This window comes from Esox lucius, chromosome 19 (assembly GCF_011004845.1).
Source record: "Esox lucius isolate fEsoLuc1 chromosome 19, fEsoLuc1.pri, whole genome shotgun sequence".
In the NCBI taxonomy this organism is placed as follows: domain Eukaryota; kingdom Metazoa; phylum Chordata; class Actinopteri; order Esociformes; family Esocidae; genus Esox; species Esox lucius.
In genome coordinates, this window is record NC_047587.1 from 5,700,909 (window position 1) to 5,723,794 (window position 22,886).

The 22,886-nt window shown below is 46.2% G+C and overlaps 1 protein-coding gene across 12 annotated transcripts in view; it reads left to right on the forward strand.

The window, feature by feature from the left end:
* Positions 1-22,886, forward strand: part of mical3a (microtubule associated monooxygenase, calponin and LIM domain containing 3a) — a 69,020-nt gene that overhangs the window by 26,258 nt on the left and 19,876 nt on the right. For 10 of the 12 annotated variants that reach the window (XR_004574791.1, XR_004574792.1, XM_034288252.1 and 7 more), the window contains exons 19-35: positions 561-659; positions 1,766-1,876; positions 2,092-2,184; positions 2,792-2,902; positions 3,200-3,298; positions 4,650-4,766; positions 6,462-6,648; positions 8,613-8,707; positions 8,819-8,912; positions 13,483-13,678; positions 14,584-14,882; positions 15,355-15,444; positions 16,361-16,516; positions 16,977-17,039; positions 18,833-18,907; positions 20,062-20,249; positions 20,482-22,732. Coding sequence is in view for 10 of the 12 variants with exons in the window: in XM_034288252.1 (XP_034144143.1) it covers positions 561-659; positions 1,766-1,876; positions 2,092-2,184; positions 2,792-2,902; positions 3,200-3,298; positions 4,650-4,766; positions 6,462-6,648; positions 8,613-8,707; positions 8,819-8,912; positions 13,483-13,678; positions 14,584-14,882; positions 15,355-15,444; positions 16,361-16,516; positions 16,977-17,039; positions 18,833-18,907; positions 20,062-20,249; positions 20,482-22,732 (4,324 nt within the window). In the remaining 2 variants the exon portion in view is untranslated. Of the gene's footprint in view, positions 1-560; positions 660-1,765; positions 1,877-2,091; positions 2,185-2,791; positions 2,903-3,199; positions 3,299-4,649; positions 4,767-6,461; positions 6,649-8,612; positions 8,708-8,818; positions 8,913-13,482; positions 13,679-14,583; positions 14,883-15,354; positions 15,445-16,360; positions 16,517-16,976; positions 17,040-18,832; positions 18,908-20,061; positions 20,250-20,481; positions 22,733-22,886 lie in introns of those variants that run through there. The other 2 variants (XM_029115134.2, XM_034288257.1) reach the window with 2 other exon arrangements.

Here is a 22,886-nt window from a genome sequence, read left to right on the forward strand (position 1 = left end):
GAAATCCAGGCGAGGTAGCGGTTGAAAGCTGTGAGAAAGAGAGAATTTAAGTGGCAATACTAGCTAATACACCATGAAGCCGTCACAATGTAGACAGAGTGGACTGTGGGAGGTCTCCAGCACAGCCTCACTAATTATTGCACTTGTTCTAGTAGCACTTCAGACTCATTTATGTCATCTATTTCAGAGGTTTTAATGGTTTATGAGGTTGTTGTATTGAACTGGATCTCATGCTTACTAATTGTATAACCGCTGAAGCTGGGAAATGCGGGTCAGTTCTGGAGCAGTTTTTGGGCTGTGTGGTTTTTATGTTTGTTACTAATGTGCTCGAAGCAGAAGGGAAGTGACATAGATGAGCACTGGTTGACGAGCACTGTAAGGGAGGATTTTCCGTGGATGTCAATGACCCTCTCTGGTTGATTAAATTGATATGTAAATGTGTGTGTGCTGATTTACCTCATTTGAATATGCATTCAGTTGTAGTGTTTATGAGTGTTTTGTGTAGCATGGGTAGTGTGTGTGTGTGTTGGTGATGGCCTGTCATTCTCTGCTCTCTCAAGCCAAGAAGCAGTACAGCCTGGAGCTCACGGAGCTGCCCTAAGAAAACCATTATGCTCTCCTCCTCCGCTTCCACCTCCTCGCTCTCTCTTCACTCACAGGTGACTAGTCTGTGCAATACCAAACACACCTTCATTCACTCCCAGCAGTCAGCCTGCGTCTCCTTGCAGTCTCCTTGTTGTCTCCCCGCGTCTCCTTGCAGTCTTCTTGCTGTCTCACCGCTTCTCCTTGCTGTCTCCCCGCGTCAGCTTGCTGTCTCCCCGCGTCTCCTTGCTGTCTCCCCGCGTCTCCTTGCTGTCTCCCCGCGTCACCTTGCTGTCTCCCCGCGTCTCCTTGCAGTCTCCTTGCTGTCTCCCCGCGTCACCTTGCTGTCTCCCCGCGTCTCTTTGTTGTCTCCTTGCTGTCTCCCCACGTCTCCTTGCTGTCTCCCCGCGTCTCCTTGCTGTCTCCCCGCGTCTCCTTGCTGTCTCCCCGCATCTTCTTGCTGTCTCCGTGCATCTCTCCCTTCTTCCCCAGTCCTTTTCCTGATGTGCTCTTTACCAGGTCTTTTCTTTCTTCAAGTTCTCCTGTTGTGATCCTTGGGCCTTTCCCATAGCAACCTCTGTTAGGAAATTCCTACCTAAAATAAACTGTTGCTGTTCAGTCTCCCTTCCTAGTGAGTGGGTTGTTGTTGTTGTTTTTGTGTTAACTTTCTGAGGGTGTGAAGGTGGGGGGCCATATTGCCTGTGGTTAGAGATCCTGTGATTAGAGCCTGTTAGTGTCTGTGGTGATGGATTAGATACAGTCTAGAGGAGGGAGACAGCACACAGAGCCACTTCCCTCCGATGTTGGGTAACCATGGTGGTCTAGGCCTGTGCCCTGGCTCTCTCTTGGGGAACAGACGACACACAGTGTATCTGTCTCTTGTCTGGGGCACAATGAAGTGATTGCAACAAGGTCAAAGAGTGAGCATATAGGGACTTTTTTTCTTTTCGTGGTAGGTTTTCTAGTTAAGTTTGGGCACTTTTGGTGTTTCTGGTGCTTTTTGACACACAGATACAAGACATATCTGCCTTTGTTCATTAGATTTCTCCTATTCCATGACCTTAAATATATTTATTTTCAGGTCAACACTTACTGGCAGCTTGCTTCATCAAACCAGTATCACCACATTTAGTGACAAAGCTGGTAAAAACACAACCCAACCTAACTTTGTTTTGCCCTGCAGATAATGGAACCGGAGCCATCTGATGTTCATAAGGCTATTCACATCCCTAGCATTCAGGAGAGGTCTGCCAGGCTAGTCGCTAAGTTTAAGGGCAAACCTGTGAAGCCAAAGGTGAACACTGTGGCATGGCATCTTGTGTGAAGTAACTAATATCAGAATGTGTGATCTGTAAGTGAGACGCCGAGGCCTAGCTTATTTATTTAACTTTTGAGATTGTTGTTGGGTGTTTTTGTATTTATTTATATCTCTAATCTGAGTTACTATTTAACTCATCATTCCTATGCTATCCTAACGGTCCAATTTCTGTCCTCTTTGTTTCCCTGGAGCCTAAGAAAAAGCCCTCACCTTTCTTTATAGAACAGTGGCACCTGTCTCGCTGTCAGAGCCCAGAGACCCCCTCCCCTGAGGCTGTCAGACGGGTAGCCCCATTTTTTCCGGAGTGCCAACCTGATAAGCTGACCTATATACTGCATTTGTGCTTGAATAAATGCAGTGTTTATAAGAACATCATAAAAGCACTTGTTTACAAGACCATCCTTAATGCAGTGCTTACAAGACCATCCTTAATGCAGTGCTTACAAGACCATCCTTAATGCAGTGCTTACAAGACCATCCTTAATGCAGTGCTTACAAGACCATCCTTAATGCAGTGCTTACAAGACCATCCTTAATGCAGTGCTTACAAGACCATCCTTAATGCAGTGCTTACAAGACCATCCTTAATGCAGTGCTTACAAGACCATCCTTAATGCAGTGCTTACAAGACCATCCTTAATGCAATGCTTACAAGACCATCCTTAATGCACTTTAAACCAGTAAAGCATGCACAAATGGCATAGCACACAAAGCTAAATCATCTAACACAATCAGGGAGGGTATTTAAAGCCATCTTAAAAGAGATTAAATAAATCTGGATCTCTGGTGCATGCATCGTTTGTGTGTGCATGCGCAAGATAATGTACATGGCTCGATTTTGCCATTTCACTGATTCTGGTCTTTGTAATCTAGCAATTCCTTTTTCTGCAGGCGCCAGGGCCTCTGTGCTCTGATGACCATGTGCCATTACATGTCCTTAGTATACAGGAAAGGGCTGAACAGCTAGCTGAACAGTTTCAAGACAAGCCGTCGAAGCCACAGGTGATACGCAGCCCCGTTCCATAGCCTTGCCCTGGGATTAAGGAATTTATAACTACCATAGAACCGGCCTGGTATTTACTATCTTTACAGCGTGTTATTCATGTCGGATTGAGTAAGTTTACGACTTGAGTTTTGATTAGTCAGATGCTTCATGTGGTGGTGTTGGTCATCTGTATTCCATAAATATGACCCAGATCTCCATTTCTGTTTTCCTTATTGTCTGCCTGCATTTCTTCTTCCTTTTCTAGCTAAGTTCTCCTGCCATAACTGTCCTCTCTCTCCATCTTTCCCCTGGAGCCTAAGACAAGGTCGGCACGTTTCTTTATAGAACAGAGGCACCTGTGCCGCATCCAGAGCGCAAAGAGTCTAATCTCGTCACGAGAAACTCTCAGACAGGTAGCCCCACGTCCTGGGGACATACTAACACACTCTCTCCCTCACTCATTGCCTGGTCTGTTTGATGGAACGTAACTGACATCCAGTGTTTCCTAACGCGTGGAAGTGAACAGTGTTTCATGTGTAGAGCCTGCTCAACTTGCTCTGGTGTTTAGTGTGCTGTTGACACTGACATGGAGATGAGAATGTTGAGATATCTCCTGTCCTGTCCCGTTTTGGTTACTGTGCTGCCTGATGTTTTTACCTCAGGACTGCCTCATTTGATCCTCGTGTTGACAGACCAGGTTCTTTTTTAACCGGACTGGGGTAATAAGATATACCACTGCATGCTGGGACTAACTATATAGAATTTTTGACAGTTAAACTCAAACGCACTTTGAAATATTTATATCCTCTACTTTTTCTTTGGCATAGGTGGCTACTGTGACTGTGCCTGCTGGATTACTGCTATTTTAGTTATGGCTTACAGCTAAGTAGGTCTGTAGGCATGTTCACACTGCACCTTAGCCTACAGTAAGGTTAAGAAGAGTGCCTTGTGTTGTTCAGGTGGCAGAGCATGGCACTTGCAATGCCAGAGCTGTGGGTTCAAATCCCAGTATGAAAATGTGTTCACTCACTACTGTAAGTAGCTCTGGATAAGGAAGTCAGCTAAATGACTAAAATGTTAAGTGTTTGAGAGATTATCGCTGATCTTTTGCGTGCACACGATTGATGGTAACATTTGATTAAATTATCTTGTTTCATTAGCCAATGGTAGGTGGGTGGGTGGGTGGGGCCATGTGTGCGTGCGTGGCCACAGATTAAGCCCAGGGCATTGCCCAGCCTCACTTGGCCAGTCAAGAGATGGTGCTGCCCATAAACGGACGGCTGTTTGAATGGTTTAGATCCAGGTAGGCTGTGGTACACTTGTGTGGCTCATGGCTTTATTAGTCTCGATCAGTTTTCATGAGTTCTAGCAGTTGGGTTTGCTAATGATTAAGAGTGAAAACGCTAATTTGAAGCAGTTAATCTGCTGGGCCAAACGCATATACACGCTTGATCAACCAATCATGGTTTCATTTCCTGAAATGATATCTGTTTATTATTGTTCTTTTACCTTTATCTCTAGTGCTTTTCATTCCAGTGGTACCTCACTTCTTGTTGTACATAGTTAAAATTATTACCTCCCCTCCTGTGCTATATAGTTAGCGCTATTACCTCACGTGTGATATATAGTTTACCCTTTGACCTCTCTCAGTACCGCTGCCATTCTAACGTTTCTTTGCAAATCATGTCACTTTCGTATCGTTGTTTTTATCCACCGTCTCTTCCATATCCAACTGTCATTTCTTTCTCTTCCTGCTGTCAATAGAGATATGTAAAGATGTACACAGGGGGAGTGAGCTCATTGGCTGAGCAGATAGCCAATCGGCTTGAACCCCAGGAGGAACCTAAGCCCTTGCTTGACAAGAGGGCATTGGTGGAATTGGTAAGAGCCAGTGGTATTATAGGCTTGTAGTCAGACCTAAGAGTCAAGTGACTCCTGCTAGTGAATGTAGCTGTGGTATTTGGTGAGTGCAACTAGGGCTTCCTTGAAGTTCTAGAGATGTATTTGAATTGTGTGTGTGCGTGTGTGCGTGTGCGTGTGTGCGTGCGTGCGTGTGTGCGTGTGCGTGTGTGCGTGCGCGTGTGTGTGTGCGTGTATGTGTGTGTGCGTGTGTGCGTGCGCGCGCGTGTTAGTTAGAAACTAACTTAGGGAGTTAGATGTGTCTCAATATTCGTAAATATATCTAAAAGCTCTGTGCGTACATTCCACACAACTCAGAAATAAAAATAGGAATTGTAAATGTGAAAAGATATTTTCAGGAACAACATGTCCTAGCTACCTATAGACTCCAATCTACCAGGCTTCAGTCCGGATATTCCATAAGTCCCACCAAGCGAGCCCTCTGACTGATAGCACGCATACGAGAACTTGTCGACCGAAGGAAAATGTGTCAAAAAATGTGTCCAAATAAAATTCTGATCTGTAAATAAACTTAAGATTTGTAAATGTAAAGCAACGGTTGTAAATGTTTTACAGATTTGTTTTATTTGTGAAATATGTTTAAATATTTACAGATAATATCTTTATTTACAAAATATTTTTTTACATTTACAAATCTTATTTTTATTTGTGAGTTGTGATGAATATACACACAGATTTTTTTGATATATTTACGAATATTGAGACACATCTAACTCCATATTAACTCTGAACTTTGGTGTGTGTTAGTGTGAGAGAGAGACCCAAGTTCAGCATTATAAGTGGGGACCAGAAGTCCCTACAAACGGACAAACCTGCCAGATGGGTGCCTAATATAGTTCCACTCCCACCACCACCACCATCTGTTGTCCTCTTTTAACTTGACTTATTATGTTGATTATTTATTTGTTCTCCTTTTCAGGACTGACTTTTGTCGATAACTCACTGATTAGAATGCACTCACTACTGAACTGTGTGGTTGTTTCACCAAGCTTTCTTAAAATGGATGTATTTAGTCTAAGTAGCGCAAGATAAAAGCTTCTGCTAAAGGAGTAAAATTATGCTGAAAACATACGGATGCAGTTTACATTAAATACATCAACTGTATTTACTTCTTTAAAATCTAAATGTTCCTGATAAGGATTTTTTTATCCGACGTAGCAAAAAAATAGTGTTTCCAGCTTAGGGGTTAAGTGTAGTGTAACACAACCAATTGTTGTTAGTGTTAAAACTGGGTTTAATGTAAGGTTTTATACAAAGTTAGTGTTAGGTGTTAGTGCTAGATTAAGTTAAGGCATAATTTTAGGGAACATACATGTCTGCTTTTCACAAGGAATAGACAAATGTGTGTGTGTCCTCACTTTAATTGTGTCTGTTTGTTGTGGTATGCATGTAATCGCAGGTGGTTCTGTTCTTATTCTGTTCTTGTTGTGTTAACAGTTCCTAGTAGCTCAGGCTCACTCATTGTGCAGCCTGCAATGGTGAGAAGGCGCTAAGTCCTTAGGGACATTGGATTCCATATCCTCTAACTCTCTTGATTGGTCCTGTAAGTGAGTTGTGATGCTGGGGGCTTCAGGAACACGGCCAGCCTCTTACCCAGTCTCTGCGCACCTCCTCCCAGACCCTAATCCACGTTCGTCTACTCCCATTCCCATCCAGGGGTCGCTGAGGAAGGAGTTTCCTCAGAACATTGGGGGCAGCGATGTGTGCTTCTTCTGCCGGAAGCGTGTGTATGTGATGGAGCGGCTGAGCGCCGAGGGCAAGTTCTTCCATCGCAGCTGCTTCAAGTGTGACTACTGCGGCACCACACTACGACTTTCCTCCTATGCCTTCGATGTCGAAGATGGTACGTGGAGGAAGACCAGTTTGAGCCCCTTGGTTATGATGCGGTTTCCCTTTTATTCAGTCCAGACATGTTTGTAGCAAGACCTCATTGGAATGGCCTAAGGAGTTTCTAAAATCACACAAAAAGATCTGACTTCAGACTGATACATATCTGATAAATTTCTGTCTGATACATATCTGATAAATATCTGTCTGATACATATCTGATACATATCTGTCTGATACATATCTGATACATATCTGTCTGGTACGTATCTGTCTGGTACATATCTGTCTGATACATATCTGTCTGATACATATCTGTCTGATACATATCTGATACATGTCTGTCTGATACATATCTGATACATATCTGTCTGATACATATCTGATACATATCTGTCTGATACATATCTGATACATATCTGTCTGATACATATCTGATACATATCTGTCTGATACATATCTGATACATATCTGTCTGATACATATCTGTCTGATACATATCTGATACATATCTGTCTGATACATATCTGATACATATCTGTCTGATACATATCTGTCTGATACATATCTGTCTGATACATATCTGATACATATCTGTCTGATGCATATCTGTCTGATGCATATCTGTCTGATGCATATCTGTCTGATGCATATCTGGTAAATATCTGTCTGATACATATCTGTCTGATACATATCTGATACATATCTGTCTGATACATATCTGATACATATCTGTCTGATACATATCTGTCTGATACATATCTGATACATATCTGTCTGATACATATCTGATACATATCTGTCTGATACATATCTGTCTGATGCATATCTGTCTGATGCATATCTGTCTGATACATATCTGGTAAATATCTGTCTGATACATATCTGTCTGGTACGTATCTGATACATATCTGTCTGATACATATCTGGTAAATATCTGTCTGATACATATCTGTCTGGTACGTATCTGATACATATCTGTCTGGTACGTATCTGATACATATCTGTCTGATACATATCTGGTACATATCTGTCTGATACATATCTGGTACATATCTATCTGATACATATCTGTCTGATACATATCTGATACATATGTCTGATACATATCTGATACATATCTGTCTGATACATATCTGGTACATATCTTTCTGATACATATCTGGTACATATCTGTCTGGTACGTATCTGATACATATCTGTCTGGTACGTATCTGATACATATCTGTCTGATACGTATCTGGTACGTATCTGTCTGATACATATCTGGTAAATATCTGTCTGATACATATCTGTCTGGTACGTATCTGATACATATCTGTCTGGTACGTATCTGATACATGTCTGTCTGGTACGTATCTGATACATGTCTGTCTGGTACGTATCTGATACATATCTGATAAATATCTGTCTGATACATATCTGATAAATATCTGTCTGATACATATCTGATAAATATCTGTCTGATACATATCTGTCTGGTACGTATCTGATACATATCTGTCTGGTACGTATCTGATACATATCTGTCTGATACATATCTGTCTGATACATATCTGGTACATATCTGTCTGATACATGTCTGATCAATATCTGTCTGATACATGTCTGATACATATCTGTCTGATACATATCTGTCTTTCAAAAAGACCCCACTGAATGACAGTCATTCTGTTATATGACCTGGACACTGTGGAACGTAGATACAACGTTAATGTAGTTATAGCATGGAAAATAATTCCAACCATGTCCTGTGGTCACATTTGTCAAAAGGCCTCTGTTGTGCTAACTGAATAAGTAGTAGGCTGTATGTCAGTGGTAGTGTTTGTCCCAGTCAATCCACTAGTTGAGCCGTGGGACGGAGGACAATAACGTGTGTCATTCAGCAGCACTCTCAAACAGGACTCACGCAGGGTGAACACAGTATGACAAAAGGCTTTTACTCTGCTCTGATGTTCTGCTTGTGTTTGTCTCCTCCAGAGAAGTTCTACTGCAAGCCTCACTACTGTTACCGGGCATCTGGTCAGGGTCAGAGGAAGAGGCCCGCCCCAACCCCAGCTTCATTCACTGCTAAGGTACCACGCACAACAACTCTCTTCAAAACACACACACACACATACGTACACAGACACACACTCTGGATAGATATATATGTATATATGTTGACACCACGGTCTTGTCTCCAGGACAACATGGCGTCCTTGCCCCCCTCGGTCACAGTGGACACCCCCGGGAGGGGGGAGATGGCATCCACATCCGCTGCCGAGTGCCGGCCTTCAGGTACCGCCTCTACTCTGTTTTCCTCACCTCTAGCTATGGTGCCTCTGCCCCGCTTGGCCTCGCTGGCACAGGCTAGGGGGGTTGGGGAGGGGCCCCTGCACACCCTCAGCCACGCCCTTTCCTGGACCTGCCACCAGGTGGCGTTCAACCACCTCGACTCGCCTTTCCTGCGAACCTACTGCATCTATCTCTTCTGCTGTTTGACCCTGAACGCCTTGCTCAATCTCTTAGCATGACCTGTCACATGATGTACTACTGTACCCATAATGCTTTGTGGAATATATCCCTGTCTGCCTATGTCCTCCGTGACTTTCCTAAAACGAATGACTGAGTGAAATGGTGTAGCTCTAAGCTGGCATCTTCTCTTCCTCTTCGGTATAATCTGGTGACTTGCAGTCCTGTTGATGTAAGTCTTGTGACTCTGTGCGTGTGGTGTGCTATTTTGAGAAGATGCAGCACTCCCGTTCGCATCCAGTTTGTGATTGAGTTTGGCCAGTAAAGCGAAGCCCACTGGATTTAAAACCAGTGTTGCATCTTCAATCTCTCACGGCTGGGAAGTTAAAATAACAGCCAGGCAAAATGATGAGACTAACTTTTGCTGTTTGCTCCTGAATGTTTTTAAGACTGTACATTAAACCGTAGTTATTTTTTTCACCGGCATTGTCAGTGAATCATTGGTAGTTTATTAATAAATGTGATATTTATATTAATTTATATATATATTTATATTAATTATTATATTCAACATGTTACATTACCCCAACAATAGCATGTGCTCTCTTTCCTGACTGTGTTTTAATTGAAGGCCAAATTGTGGTTGTAACATTTAGTGGACTGTGACTTTCTTAGCGTGCCTGCATCAGTACTTTTGTTTTCTGTAAGCTTTACCTTTTCACCCTCCTATCAGAGCATCGCGTAGCTGAGAGCTAGAGCTTGTGATTGGTTCCTTATGAGATCCACCCTCCCTCTCCTTTCCCTTGTTTGTTTGTCCTCCTGCATCCCTCAACCTTCCTGCGTCCTGCTTTGCACAAAAACGCCACTGCTTTACACAAAAACGCCACTGCTTTGCACAAAAACGCCACTGCTTTGCACAACAACGCCACTGCTTTGCACAACAACGTCACTGCTTTGCACAACAACGCCACTGCTTTGCACATGCATATAATTTCGTTTCATATATGGAAGATTTAGGTCATGTATGCTAATGGTCTGAAATGTCAACTTCATAGCTGAGATTAATGACTTCACTGCTGCTCCATTTACATGTATATGTCCATTAACATGATTTTGACATATCCCACCAACCCTGTTATTAGTTTCGCCTCCTTGTTAACACAAATGACCAAAGAGGGAGTCATGTAGCTACGACTCTATACGACGCATACAGACATGGTCATGCAGTTTAGTTAGGGCAAATATTAGAATGAGAAGAACGCGTGATATGAGCAACTTTGAGCGTGGTATAATTGTTGTGCCTGATGTAGCGGGTCTAATATCTCATATAGCTGACCTCCTGGGACTTTCACACACCATAGTCTCTGGAGTTTACAGAGAATGGTGCAATTAAAAAAACGTCCAGTGAGCAGCAATTCTGTGGACAAAAACACTTTGTTTATGTGAGGAGTCAGAAGAGATTGGTCATGCTGACAGAGAAGCCAGAAACACTAAAATGACAGTGCTGTGCAGAACGGCATATGCGACAACACGGCGCGTTGTGTATACTAGATCGGTGTACCTAATAATACCAAAATTGAATTACCAAAAATGGTAATTCTATCACGCAATGCAAATACAAGCTCCCCTGCATTTCACTGGTAGAAATAGGAAATCTATATTTCCAGGTTTTAAGCATTTCAAGATGTCCAGCTCCTCTTGTAATGAGGAAACATCAGGAACATCTACACTGTTTCGCGATCTCAAGGACTAGCTCTGTAGTTTCAAGGTTCATTTATAAAATGCACCAAACAACACAACGTCATCCTGTACAATGTCATTTTTGTGACATGGCACATGACCACTGCATAGACGAAGAATATATAAGCAGAAATATAGCCAAACAAAAAAGTATAATAAAATAAAACGTATTTATACATAAAACATATACATAACAATGTACACAAGCAGCAGTTTAAAAATAGTACTGTAAACTAGCAGCAATCTGGGTAGTATTATTGAACATTATAGATATGGCAGGTATGGCAATAATATACATAAGTGACAACAGTGACAAGTGACTAGCTAGTGTAGCTGACAAGCGCCGCAGAATTTGTAGAAACAAAGCTCCGCAGCTGTTTTGAAACGTCTACCTTTGGTGTAAATAGGGCTTCCTATGTACTGCGGTCTTTACAGAGTCAGACAAACCTCGGACATATGTCAGCCTGGCTATCGTACAATGTTGTGGCTGGTAGGAACGTTGTGGGGAAAGGTCTGGGAATGCAGCTATTTGATTAATCAATGCATAAATGCTTGATTATTTGTGTATTACATGAGCTGTAATCTCGTGCCCAGGCTGTTGAGCCCAGCCGTGTGTCTGGGAGCGATACATTTCCTTTAATAAGCTGTGTGAAAGTTTAGAGGAAAGCCCCACCTTTGAACTTGTGAACTGGTGGAAAATATAAACCAGTCTGTGAGCTGGTGGAACGTTTCAGTGGCTTTATCTCAAGGAAATCAAGTGGAATCTTCGTTACTCAATATAAAAGCTGTTTATAATTCCAATGAGACAGCAGGGTTGATCAACCAGTGATGTCATTGGTTGGACCTTCTCGGCCTGAAATGAAAGAAATGTTGCTCTGGAAACACCTCCTATGTCTGAAACACATCCAATCACTCATAATGTCTAGTAGTGGACTTTCCCTGTAGGTCTACTAGGCCAGTATAATATTTATGGACAGTATAAAGTATTTATTTCCTAATGACTAGTCCATTCATACTTGATACTTAGCACAAAGATGTAGGCCACAGAGAGGATATTTTCTTTCAGTTACCTAACCTTGATCATTCCATAACCCATGCTGACATGTGGGATTATAGATCCCTATAATTTGAATGCTAAAGTTCAGTTGAATAAGATTAATTGGCTCAAAAATCTATTGGGCAACCCTGTTTCTGGGGTACCCCAAGGTACCTCTGTTTTTCTTCCCCGACTGGCCGCCGCTCTGAGCTGCTCATTTCTTGCATATGTTTGTTGATTGGCAGAATTCAACACATGGGTTGAAATCGAAACATAGAGGGCCTGTGGGAACAGGGTATCCTACCCCTGATCTATTGTCTCATGAGTGTGGGGAAACACTACTGTTATCTACATGGGTCCCCCTGTGAAAGAATGCTTCAGCATTCTCCTGTTTCACCACTATCAGCAGCAGAAAAAAAACAACTAATGTCAGGCTTTACCTCACCACATAATGCTTCCTTGAGGGTTGCATGAGGTCATTGCTTACAACACATTTTCTGTGGGTAAGTTTATTCCTCATCTGACCTCAAGTACCATTTATTTTTACATTTTTTAAATAACCCAAGTGGTCATGGAGACTGATTATACCAGATAGTCAATGGCTGTCCGTTTTAAGAGTTGCTCCCTAGGATGGGAGAAAGGCAAGGCAGTACCATGCTTTACCCTGTTCCACAGACTCACTGTATATCATTCTAATTATTATATATTATAATTGTAAACCGCTGTAGAAAACCATGCAATAAATGCTTCGAAAGACTTTGTGTGTTTGTCCATGTGTCCTAGTGGATCTATAGAAATGTGTACACAGACTTTGTGTGTTTGTCCTTGTGTCCTAGTGGATCTATAGAAATGTGTACACCGCCTTTGTTTTATCACAACACTTCAGCTGATGCCAAAGTGTAGTCAAGTGTAGTCATGAAAGCCAAGTGATTATGGAAGTGGGTCTTCTGGTTGTAAGGGCCTTGTGTCACGGCTGACCTTGTATCATACTGGTGTCCCCCCCTTCCTGGTCGGCCTGGTGTCCCCCCCCTCCTGGTCGGACTGGTGTCCCCCCCTTCCTGGTCGGCCTGGTGTCCCCCCCTTCCTGGTCGGCCTGGTGTCCCCCCCTCCTGGTCGGCCTGGTGTCCCCCCCTTCCTGGTCGGCCTGGTGTCCCCCCTTCCTGGTCGGCCTGGTGTCCCCCCTTCCTGGTCGGACTGGTGTCCCCCCTTCCTGGTCGGACTGGTGTCCCCCCCTTCCTGGTCGGCCTGGTGTCCCCCCCTCCTGGTCGGCCTGGTGTCCCCCCTTCCTGGTCGGCCTGGTGTCCCCCCTTCCTGGTCGGCCTGGTGTCCCCCCCTTCCTGGTCGGCCTGGTGTCCCCCCCTTCCTGGTCGGCCTGGTGTCCCCCCCTTCCTGGTCGGACTGGTGTCCCCCCCTTCCTGGTCGGCCTGGTGTCCCCCCCTCCTGGTCGGCCTGTTGGCCTGGTTTTCCGTCTCCCCCCCCTTGGCTTGGTGTGTCATCCCCCTTGCCTCCCCCTGTGTCTCCATCATTGCGTGGTCCTGTGCTGCAGAATCCCTCCAGCGCCACTCCTCATCCATTCTCATTACTGACCCTCAACTGTCTGGATTCTGTCCCCCCCCTCAGTCCCGGAGGTGAACGGGCTACAGGAACCCAGCCTGGCGAAGCGTCTTCGGGGCACACCAGAGCGCATTGAGCTGGAGAACTATCGTCTGTCTCTGCAGCGGGAGGAGGACCTGGAGGAGGTGCCGGAGGAGACGCTGGCTGAACACAACCTGAGCAACGTGCTGGACAAAGACTCACACGTGGACCTGGGCTCCAGGTGAGATTATAACACACAGACCTGGGCTCCAGGTGAGATTAGAGAGGACCAGCATAACACACAGACCTGGGCTCCAGGTGAGATTAGAGAGGACCAGCATAACACACAGACCTGGGCTCCAGGTGAGATTACAGAGGACCAGCATAACACACAGACCTGGGCTCCAGGTGAGATTACAGAGGACCAGCATAACACACAGACCTGGGCTCCAGGTGAGATTAGAGAGGACCAGCATAACACACAGACCTGGGCTCCAGGTGAGATTACAGAGGACCAGCATAACACACAGACCTGGGCTCCAGGTGAGATTACAGAGGACCAGCATAACACACAGACCTGGGCTCCAGGTGAGATTACAGAGGACCAGCATAACACACAGACCTGGGCTCCAGGTGAGATTACAGAGGACCAGCATAACACACAGACCTGGGCTCCAGGTGAGATTACAGAGGACCAGCATAACACACAGACCTGGGCTCCAGGTGAGATTACAGAGGACCAGCATAACACACAGACCTGGGCTCCAGGTGAGATTAGAGAGGACCAGCATAACACAAAGACCTGGGCTCCAGGTGAGATTAGAGAGGACCAGCATAACACACAGACCTGGGCTCCAGGTGAGATTACAGAGGATCAGCATAACACACAGACCTGGGCTCCAGGTGAGATTACAGAGGACCAGCATAACACACAGACCTGGGCTCCAGGTGAGATTACAGAGGACCAGCATAACACACAGACCTGGGCTGTCCTGTGAAGTAACAGTGGCCGGTGATCATTTTATAAGTTAATTAGTGGTCAGCATTTCTCCGTTAGGGACGTGGACTACCAGAGAGTGTTGGGGATTTTGTTTTCCCCCATGTTGCCTGTTTTAACATGGAGGTCCCTCGCTTGTCGTCCTGTAGCAGCTCCGAGTCGGACATAGAGGAGGAGGACCAGGAGGATGAGGAGCATCCTGAGGAGGAGCAGCCGGAGCTCCCCAGCCCCTCTGACCTGGGAGGGGTACCTTGGAAGGAGGCTGTGGAACTCCACGCCAGACTGAAGACGGACAGTGACTCGGGGGGCCAGGAACATGACGGGGTCCAGGCTCACAACACGAGGAACCTAGAGCTAGAGGAGGGTGACGAAGAGGAAGAGGAGGAGGAGGAAGATGAGGAGGAGGATGATGATGATGATGATTATGCAGAGGAGGACTCGAGTGATGGTAAACTTTCTTTTATACAAAGTTTATTTCAGTCTACAAAGTGTACTGTGTATGTATTATTCTATAAATTCATTTTATTCTGATAGTCTTTCCCGGTTCAGCATTCTCAGATTTGGAAGTTCAGAATGTAGCAGAGGCACAGTGTTTTGTATGATGTCCTCTTCATTTGTATGTGAACATCCTGTCTGTATCTCAATTAGCTATTCTGTCTTTGTCAGAACAATCTTGCTTTTTTTTTTAGCAAACCTCTGTCATCTGCCACTTTAAAGCCTGGTGTCCTCATCTTCTGTGACTCTCCTCCTCTGTCTCTTTCTCACTCTTTTCCTCCTTGTGTCTACTTTCCTGTGTTGGTGTGTTTTTTTGTTTTACCTGTGTGTGTGTGTGTGTGTGTGTGTGTGTGTGTGTGTGTGTGTGTGTGTCTATGTCTTTCTGTGTGGGTTATTATATGGGCCATGTCTCCCCCTGCTGGCAGAGGGGGAGTACTGCCCATGGGAAAGGGAGCTCCAGTCAGGACTATGGCTGGAGAACCTCAAAGATGAAGAGGACACAGGCACATTTAAAGGTAGAATTTCTGCCTACAGATGGGTTTTGCACAGTTAACGAGTGAAGGAGCCGTCACATTTAATAACTCTTGTGTTGGGCTTGTTTCTTTTTACCAGGCTTTCTCCTGAGGTTTTGTGTTGACATTTTTTGGTTATGTTTGAATTTTGGACTTTTGAAAGCGAGGGGGTTATCTTTCAACCTAAAATATTCCAACCCATTTTATTCAGTATTTTAAACCATTATGTTACATGGCTGCTCATCCTGAAAGTGGATGTGTTGTTTTTTCTTCTTCTACTCAAATCACCTTTAAGTAACATACAACCAAATATAAAGTTTATTTCAACTTAATCTTTTTATGAACATGCCCATACTTCTATGGAACATTTGGTTGTGGTAGCACATTTTTGTAATGGGCGTTTAAAAAAAAAAACAACTGTATCCATGTAGCAGGTGAGAAACCATCTAACAAAGTTGTAAAATAGTGAATTTCCCCTTTTAACATTCTTCCTATTAACATGAATTTCTTTTGATTTACTAATCCACTCGTGGTAACAGACCTTACAGGTCACTTTTAGGCAACCGTTTCAGCATGGCAGTCCGTTGTAAACACAACACACACCACTCCGCAAGGCTTCCTGAAGTGTGAGGTTCTCCGGGTAAAGCTGCTACTCTTTTTCCAGGGTTCTGCATGCGGCCTCTACGCCCCTGTGGTATTGATCTCCTATCTCCACCTCTCTAAACACCTCTGCCTTCTCTGTTCCTCCCTCTCTCTCTCTCTCTCTTTCTCTCTCGTTCTGTCCGTCCCCCTTTTCTCCATGCATTCCTCAACCACTGTCTGGTTACTCTGCTGCTCTGTCGCGACCGCCACTCCACCTTCGTACAACCTTGGTCACGCTCCGACCGTGTGCGGTCCAACCCTCTACACCTCCACACAGCCAGGAACCTGCAGATCCAACAAGTGCTGCAGCCGGTGGATCCGACAGCCATCTCGGATCTCCGGGGAGTCCGCGCGCTGTCTGAGGGGGGCAAGGAGGTGCCACCGGCCCCTGCCTCCCAGCCCTCCACAAAGCTCACCCAGCTCTCCTCCACAGGTAACCCGGCCCAGAGGAGCTGGTCCCTGGGGTCCCTCCCGGGTTGGAGGTCCGCTGCTTCTTGGCTGTGGGTCTCTGGGTTGGGCGGGGCGGCCCGCGTGTCCCTCGTGGTTACTGTTGTGTGTGTCTGGGGCCGGGAGGCCCCAACCCCAGTTGACCCCAACATTAACACACTTTTTGTCTCTCATCATCTGTCACTTGTTTTGATGGCTCTTGCTTAATATTGTTTTGTCTCACTGTTGTTGAGTCTTTTGTGTTGCTGTGTCCAGTAGATGGAAATACGGGGGTCATTGAGTCAGATCAAAGATCCCCAATTATATCCCCCCCCCCCCCGTTCTTTCCTTTATTTATGCCTGTTTATTCGGTCTGTTCATTTTGGTTGGCTTTGTTCTGTTGATTTCCCCCCCTGAATGTCTGTTATGTTCATTTCCTGTCCCAACCATGTTTGTTTTGAATGTAGCCCCTGCAAAGACATCTGCCCGTCATGAGGCTGTGAGGGTCTGGTTGGAGTCGTTGTCTGGAGGTAGTGCAGAGCCATATGTGGTCATATATGATGATCCTTATATCTTAGCTTACAACTCTGTTCTCCTGTGTACAGTCCTTCGTTAGAGCATGGCCGTGCGCGCTCACATTCGCACAGTTGCACACTCTCACGCAGACACGCACTGGCAAGCAATGCATGCTGTAACATGAGGGTCCTCCTATCTCTCTTGGTCAGTCCCACGCCACACCGCTTTATTCACCAACCCAGCCCCGTTTCACTGCATACCTGGCAACATGTGAGGACCTACAGCAGGTGGGTTAGGATATCCACAACATTGGACTGAATGAGGCTGTGACACATTCATGGCGGCCGATCCATCCAGAACTTCTGCCTAAGGTTGCTCTTCTGCTTGCTTGCCAGGTTCCAAGGTGGAGGTAGGATGAGTGGTAATAGTGTCAAGAGACTCGGCCCGATTCGGTCTGGAGGCTTAAATCATTGTGGGGCTTCGCGGCAGGCTGCCAGGCAGGACCGGCGTCTCAGATGAGACGCTAGCCTCTGTGTGTGTTACCACATTTAAAGGGGGTCTTCTCATCTTAGGGCTTCTTTACATTACGAGGGAGAGAATCAAATGCTAGATAAACGTATCTCAGTTTGCGTAATCATTTCCATAGCATGTGATTGTACACCGGCATGTTTGATTCGTCCCGGGCAGGATTGTGGCAGTCCACTGTGGGTAAATCGGAAGATATGCATGCGCAGTGCACAGGAACTTGATTAAGTTCTGACACGATTATTTTCACACCCTCAAAACTTCGATATCTGCAAGTTACACAACAAAGTAATCTAGCGTCTTAAATCGTCTTCGATATGCCTCGGAGAAAGTGGCGTAATGTAAACAAGCCCTTATCTCTACGGCAACCTCATAAGAGCTGGTCCATCTCTACGGCAACCTCTGCATGCACAACAGGGTACCAGCTGAGGAAAGGCTTGTGGATGGAGTTTCCAGGTCCGGTAGAGCATAGCCATCTCTCTGGAGCAATAGTTTTCCGCTGATGACAATACGCTAGATGCATGTGTGTGAGGTAAAGGAGCTCCCATTAAAAGCTTTTGGTCGGGTTTGTTTTTTGACACACAATAAAACAAACCATGAAACCTTTTACCTCTCTCACCTATGGTGTTTCAAGCTCGCAAGTGTGTGTCGGACATTAATACGTTTTGTTTTTTTAATGCCAATTAACACTTTGTGTTTGTGTTATTGCTTGATGCAGGCGTCATCCTTTTTCATTTGCAGAAATGGATAAAGTGCATGTATCTAATCACTAATCATGCTGTGATGTACTGTATGCAATTATTTTTGTTTACTGTTCATGTGAAGAGAGGTTGTTTTGTGTAAATGTTTGTCAATGATAAGTTGTCAATGAAGGCAGACTGACTTCCTTGTCCTATTTTTTATTAGTAATTCTAGTTTTTAATGCCCTCAGTTTGGTTTTCAGGCTTCAGACTCACCAAATACATTTTCCTTTAAGTATCTCCCCTGTCATTCCTGTTATTCTATTCATTTCCTTAATCATGGTATCATTGAAATAGTTTTCCAATCCAGAAAATCTATTTTAGTTTGTTATTAGGGAGCTTTTCTGTGTTGTAATGGTGGGTTTTCCCCAACAACAGAATGCTGTGGAAGTCTATAACACAAACAAAATATGGAGAAAGTGAATTTGTCTGATTCATCTAAAGGCACTGCATACAGTTTCTGACAGCAGGTCTTTGGTTGAACCAGACATAACGTGGCCTGAACACGGTTTAATAGTTTCCTCTATTCATTGTGAATTTAGAGCCTTGTGAGGATGATGACCTGGAAGCAGAAGTTGGCAGCCGTGATTTTGAGCCAGGCACAGACATGGACCAGGGTACGAAAGCAACTCATTTAACATATCTAATCTGCAGTCTAATGCTCTTGTGAGTTTTCACAGATTGTGTATAACGAGCGCTGTACTTTGCGAGCTACATGATCAGGTTGTGAGAGGTACATGATAAGGGTTATAAGAGGTACGTGATAGGGGTTATAAGAGGTACGTGATAGGGGTTATAAGAGGCACGTGATAGGGGTTATGAGAGGGACATGATAGGGGTTATGAGAGGTACGTGATAGGGGTTATAAGAGGTACGTGATAGGGGTTATGAGAGGCACGTGATAGGGGTTATGAGAGGCACGTGATAGGGGTTATGAGAGGTACGTGATAGGGGTTATGAGAAGTACGTGATAGGGGTTATAAGAGGGACGTGATAGGGGTTATAAGAGGGACGTGATAGGGGTTATGAGAGGTACGTGATAGGGGTTATGAGAGGTACGTGATAGGGGTTATGAGAGGTACGTGATAGGGGTTATGAGAGGTACGTGATAGGGGTTATGAGAGGTACGTGATAGGGGTTATGAGAGGTACGTGATAGGGGTTATGAGAGGTACGTGATAGGGGTTATGAGAGGTACGTGATAGGGGTTATGAGAGGTACGTGATAGGGGTTATGAGAGGTACGTGATAGGGGTTATGAGAGGTACGTGATAGGGGTTATGAGAGGTACGTGATAGGGGTTATGAGAGGTACGTGATAGGGGTTATGAGAGGTACGTGATAGGGGTTATGAGAGGTACGTGATAGGGGTTATGAGAGGTACGTGATAGGGGTTATGAGAGGTACGTGATAGGGGTTATGAGAGGTACGTGATAGGGGTTATGAGAGGTACGTGATAGGGGTTATGAGAGGTACGTGATAGGGGTTATGAGAGGTACGTGATAGGGGTTATGAGAGGTACGTGATAGGGGTTATGAGAGGTACGTGATAGGGGTTATGAGAGGGACGTGATAGGGGTTATGAGAGGGACGTGATAGGGGTTATGAGAGGGACGTGATAGGGGTTATGAGAGGGACGTGATAGGGGTTATGAGAGGGACGTGATAGGGGTTATGAGAGGTACACGATCGGGGTTATGAGAGGTACACGATCAGGGTTATGAGGGTTACATGATCGGGGGTTGTGAGAGGTACGTGTTGTCCTTGTTATTACAGAGGACATTCCCTCTGATGCCGAGGCTGAGGCTCGTCTGCACCCGTCAGAGATCAGGGAAACCCCTCCTGATGAGGACGAGAACGATCAGGATGTCACCTCCAGGATTGGCCAGTCCAGTGTCAGTCCGTTGAAGATCGCTGAGGAAGTTGTTGTTACACCAGTAGAACCTCCACAGCCTGTTTCACTGGTCAGGAACCATCAAATTTATTTATAAATCAAATGTATTTATGAAGCCCTTTTTACAACAGCAGTTGTCACAAAGTGCTTTACAGAGACACCCGGCCTTAAACCCCAAGGAGCAAACAACAGTAGAACCTTACTCTCCCAGTCTGTAATAGTGTGCCACTTTGCATATTGGTTTTTACATAGTGTGACTATAACGGGGTATGAATACTGCTCTTCCTCTGCTTGTCTTCCAGATGTCTCACAAATCTCCTCCCTGCCTGATCAAATCTCCCGGCATGCGGTTTTTCCCAGAACCCTTTGCACCGGAGGACGTTGAAACGCCACAGAAAACCGCTCAGACTCCCAAAGCTAACAGCCCCCAATATCAATCCTCCTCCGTGTCCCCCACGCGCTCTCCTGTTCATGCTCCTGTTCACGCTCCTGTTCACGCTCCTGTTCACGCTCCTGTTCACTCTCCTGTTCACTCTCCTCTTCACTCTCCTGTTCACTCTCCTGTTCACTCCCCTGTTCACTCCCCTGTTCACTCCCCTGTTCACTCTCCCATCTGCTCCCAGCCTGTCCCGCTGCCCGAGACAGTCATCCCAAAATCGCCCCTCATCCCTCCACCCTGCTCCTGCCCGCCAACCGGGAACCCTTTGTCTCCTATTTGTGCCCAGCCCCTCCCCTGCCACGAGCCCTCCTTACCCCTAACCTCTGACTCCCCCGTCCGAACTCAGCCTGTCCCTGCTGTCACCTCTACGCCACTTCCACAGCCAGCGTCCTCTGTCGGGGTCGCTGTCACCGAGCCAGAAAAACCATCGGAGCTCACAGACGAAACCCCGGTGAAGAAGGCGGACATAATAGAGGAGTTCTGGCTGAAGAGTGCTGAGATCAGGAAGAGCCTAGGCCTCACCCCGTTGGACCGTAGCGGCAGCAGAACTCCAGGAAATAGCCATGTCAGTGTTTGTAAGGTACCCACCCCAGAATCCCCCTCGCTCAAGTCCTACTCCCCCGATGAGCTGCCCGAGGAGCTGAGGCCCTCCCCTCCTGCCTTCGCTGGCCGCTCGGTCATCCGCAGGCTGAACATTACACTCGAGGGCCAGGTCATCTCCCCGGTGGAGCCCAAGAGCAATGGCTCCGACCGGCGGGACATCAGCAGCAGTTCTGGCCTGGGCCTCAATGGCAGCACGGCCACCAGCCAGACGAGCCAAGCAGCCAGCGATAGCTACAATACCTCCGACTCCACCATGCTCACCCCACCCTCCAGCCCCCCGCCGCCCCCTCCAAATGAGGAGCCAGCCACCCTCAAGCCAAAGCACCACGTCTCGTGGAACAACGGGATTGATCACCCCGCTACATCCGAGCCAGCCAAGGCGGCTCACAGCAAGACCAAGAGTCCCGTGCCTGCACCGAGGACACAACTCAGCCCTTTGCCAAGGCCACTTTCTACACCCAAACCTGCTCTAAGGACTACACCGGTCAATGTGCCAGTCGCTGCTCCAGTCACTGCTCCAGTCGCTGCTCCAGTCGCTGCTCCAGTCGCTGCTCCAGTCGCTGCTCCAGTCGCTGCTCCAGTCGCTGCTCCAGTCACTGCTCCAGCGGTGCTTATGAGGCGGGACAGGAGCAGCAAACCGCGTCGTGAAGAGGTGAGGAAGTCATTTGTGGAGTGCGTAGCAGAGATACCCTTTGCAGACGATGTTGAGGACACATATGACGAGCGGACGCCGGACACAACCATGGACAGGTTCTACACCCCGCCCACCAGCAAGCCCCCCAGGGACAGGGAGAAACCCCCCATGCACTTGGCCCTGGCCGTGGAAAACGGAAAGCCTACTTTTTCTGGAAACCAGCAGGTCTTGAAGAGCCAGAAGGCCTTGCAGTTCTCCCCTGAGGCCAAGGAGATAGCTGAGGAGCGAATGAGAGCCAGAGAGAAGTCAATCAAGAGCCAAGTCCTTAAAGATGCCATGGCAAAGCAGCTTAACAAGATGAAAGAGAACGATACGGCCAAGGGAGCTGCCAAGGGAGCTGCCGCGGCAGCGAAAGTGCCGTGGAACGTGGCTTCACCGGAGACATCCGGGAAAGGTACCAAGAAGTCCTCCGTTTCTACAAAGACGTCTGCGGTGAAAGCTCTGGAGACCAAGAAAGCAGAAACTCTACCAGAGCGTTTCTTCAGCGGTCAGGGTAACAAGAGTCTGGACGGTTCAACTGTCTCCTCTGATGGCTCAGCCTCAGGAGGCAAGAGCAAGAAGCGCAGCTCTCTCTTCTCGCCACGCAAAAACAAGAAGGAGAAGAAGGCCAAGAACGAGAGCCGGCTCTCCGACAAGCATGGTCCAGATGAGGCGTCGCTGCCACCTAAACACAAGTCTCTGTGGAAGGCAGTTTTCTCAGGCTATAAGAAGGACAAGAAGAAGAATAAAGATGACAAGTCTTGTCCGAGCACTCCTTCCAGCTCTACCACTTATGACTCTGGGAAGAAGAGATCATCACCTCTAGGGAGGTCGTCAGGTGAGATGGTGGATGAAGCTACGGATTTCCTTGATCCAGTAGTTCTTCATGGACCACAGGCTTGCTGTAGGCAAAGCACTTGATGGATAATGGTTAGATGTAGTTATGTAAGTAATGGTCAGTTTAGTTCAAAGAGGAACACCGGTAGAAAAGA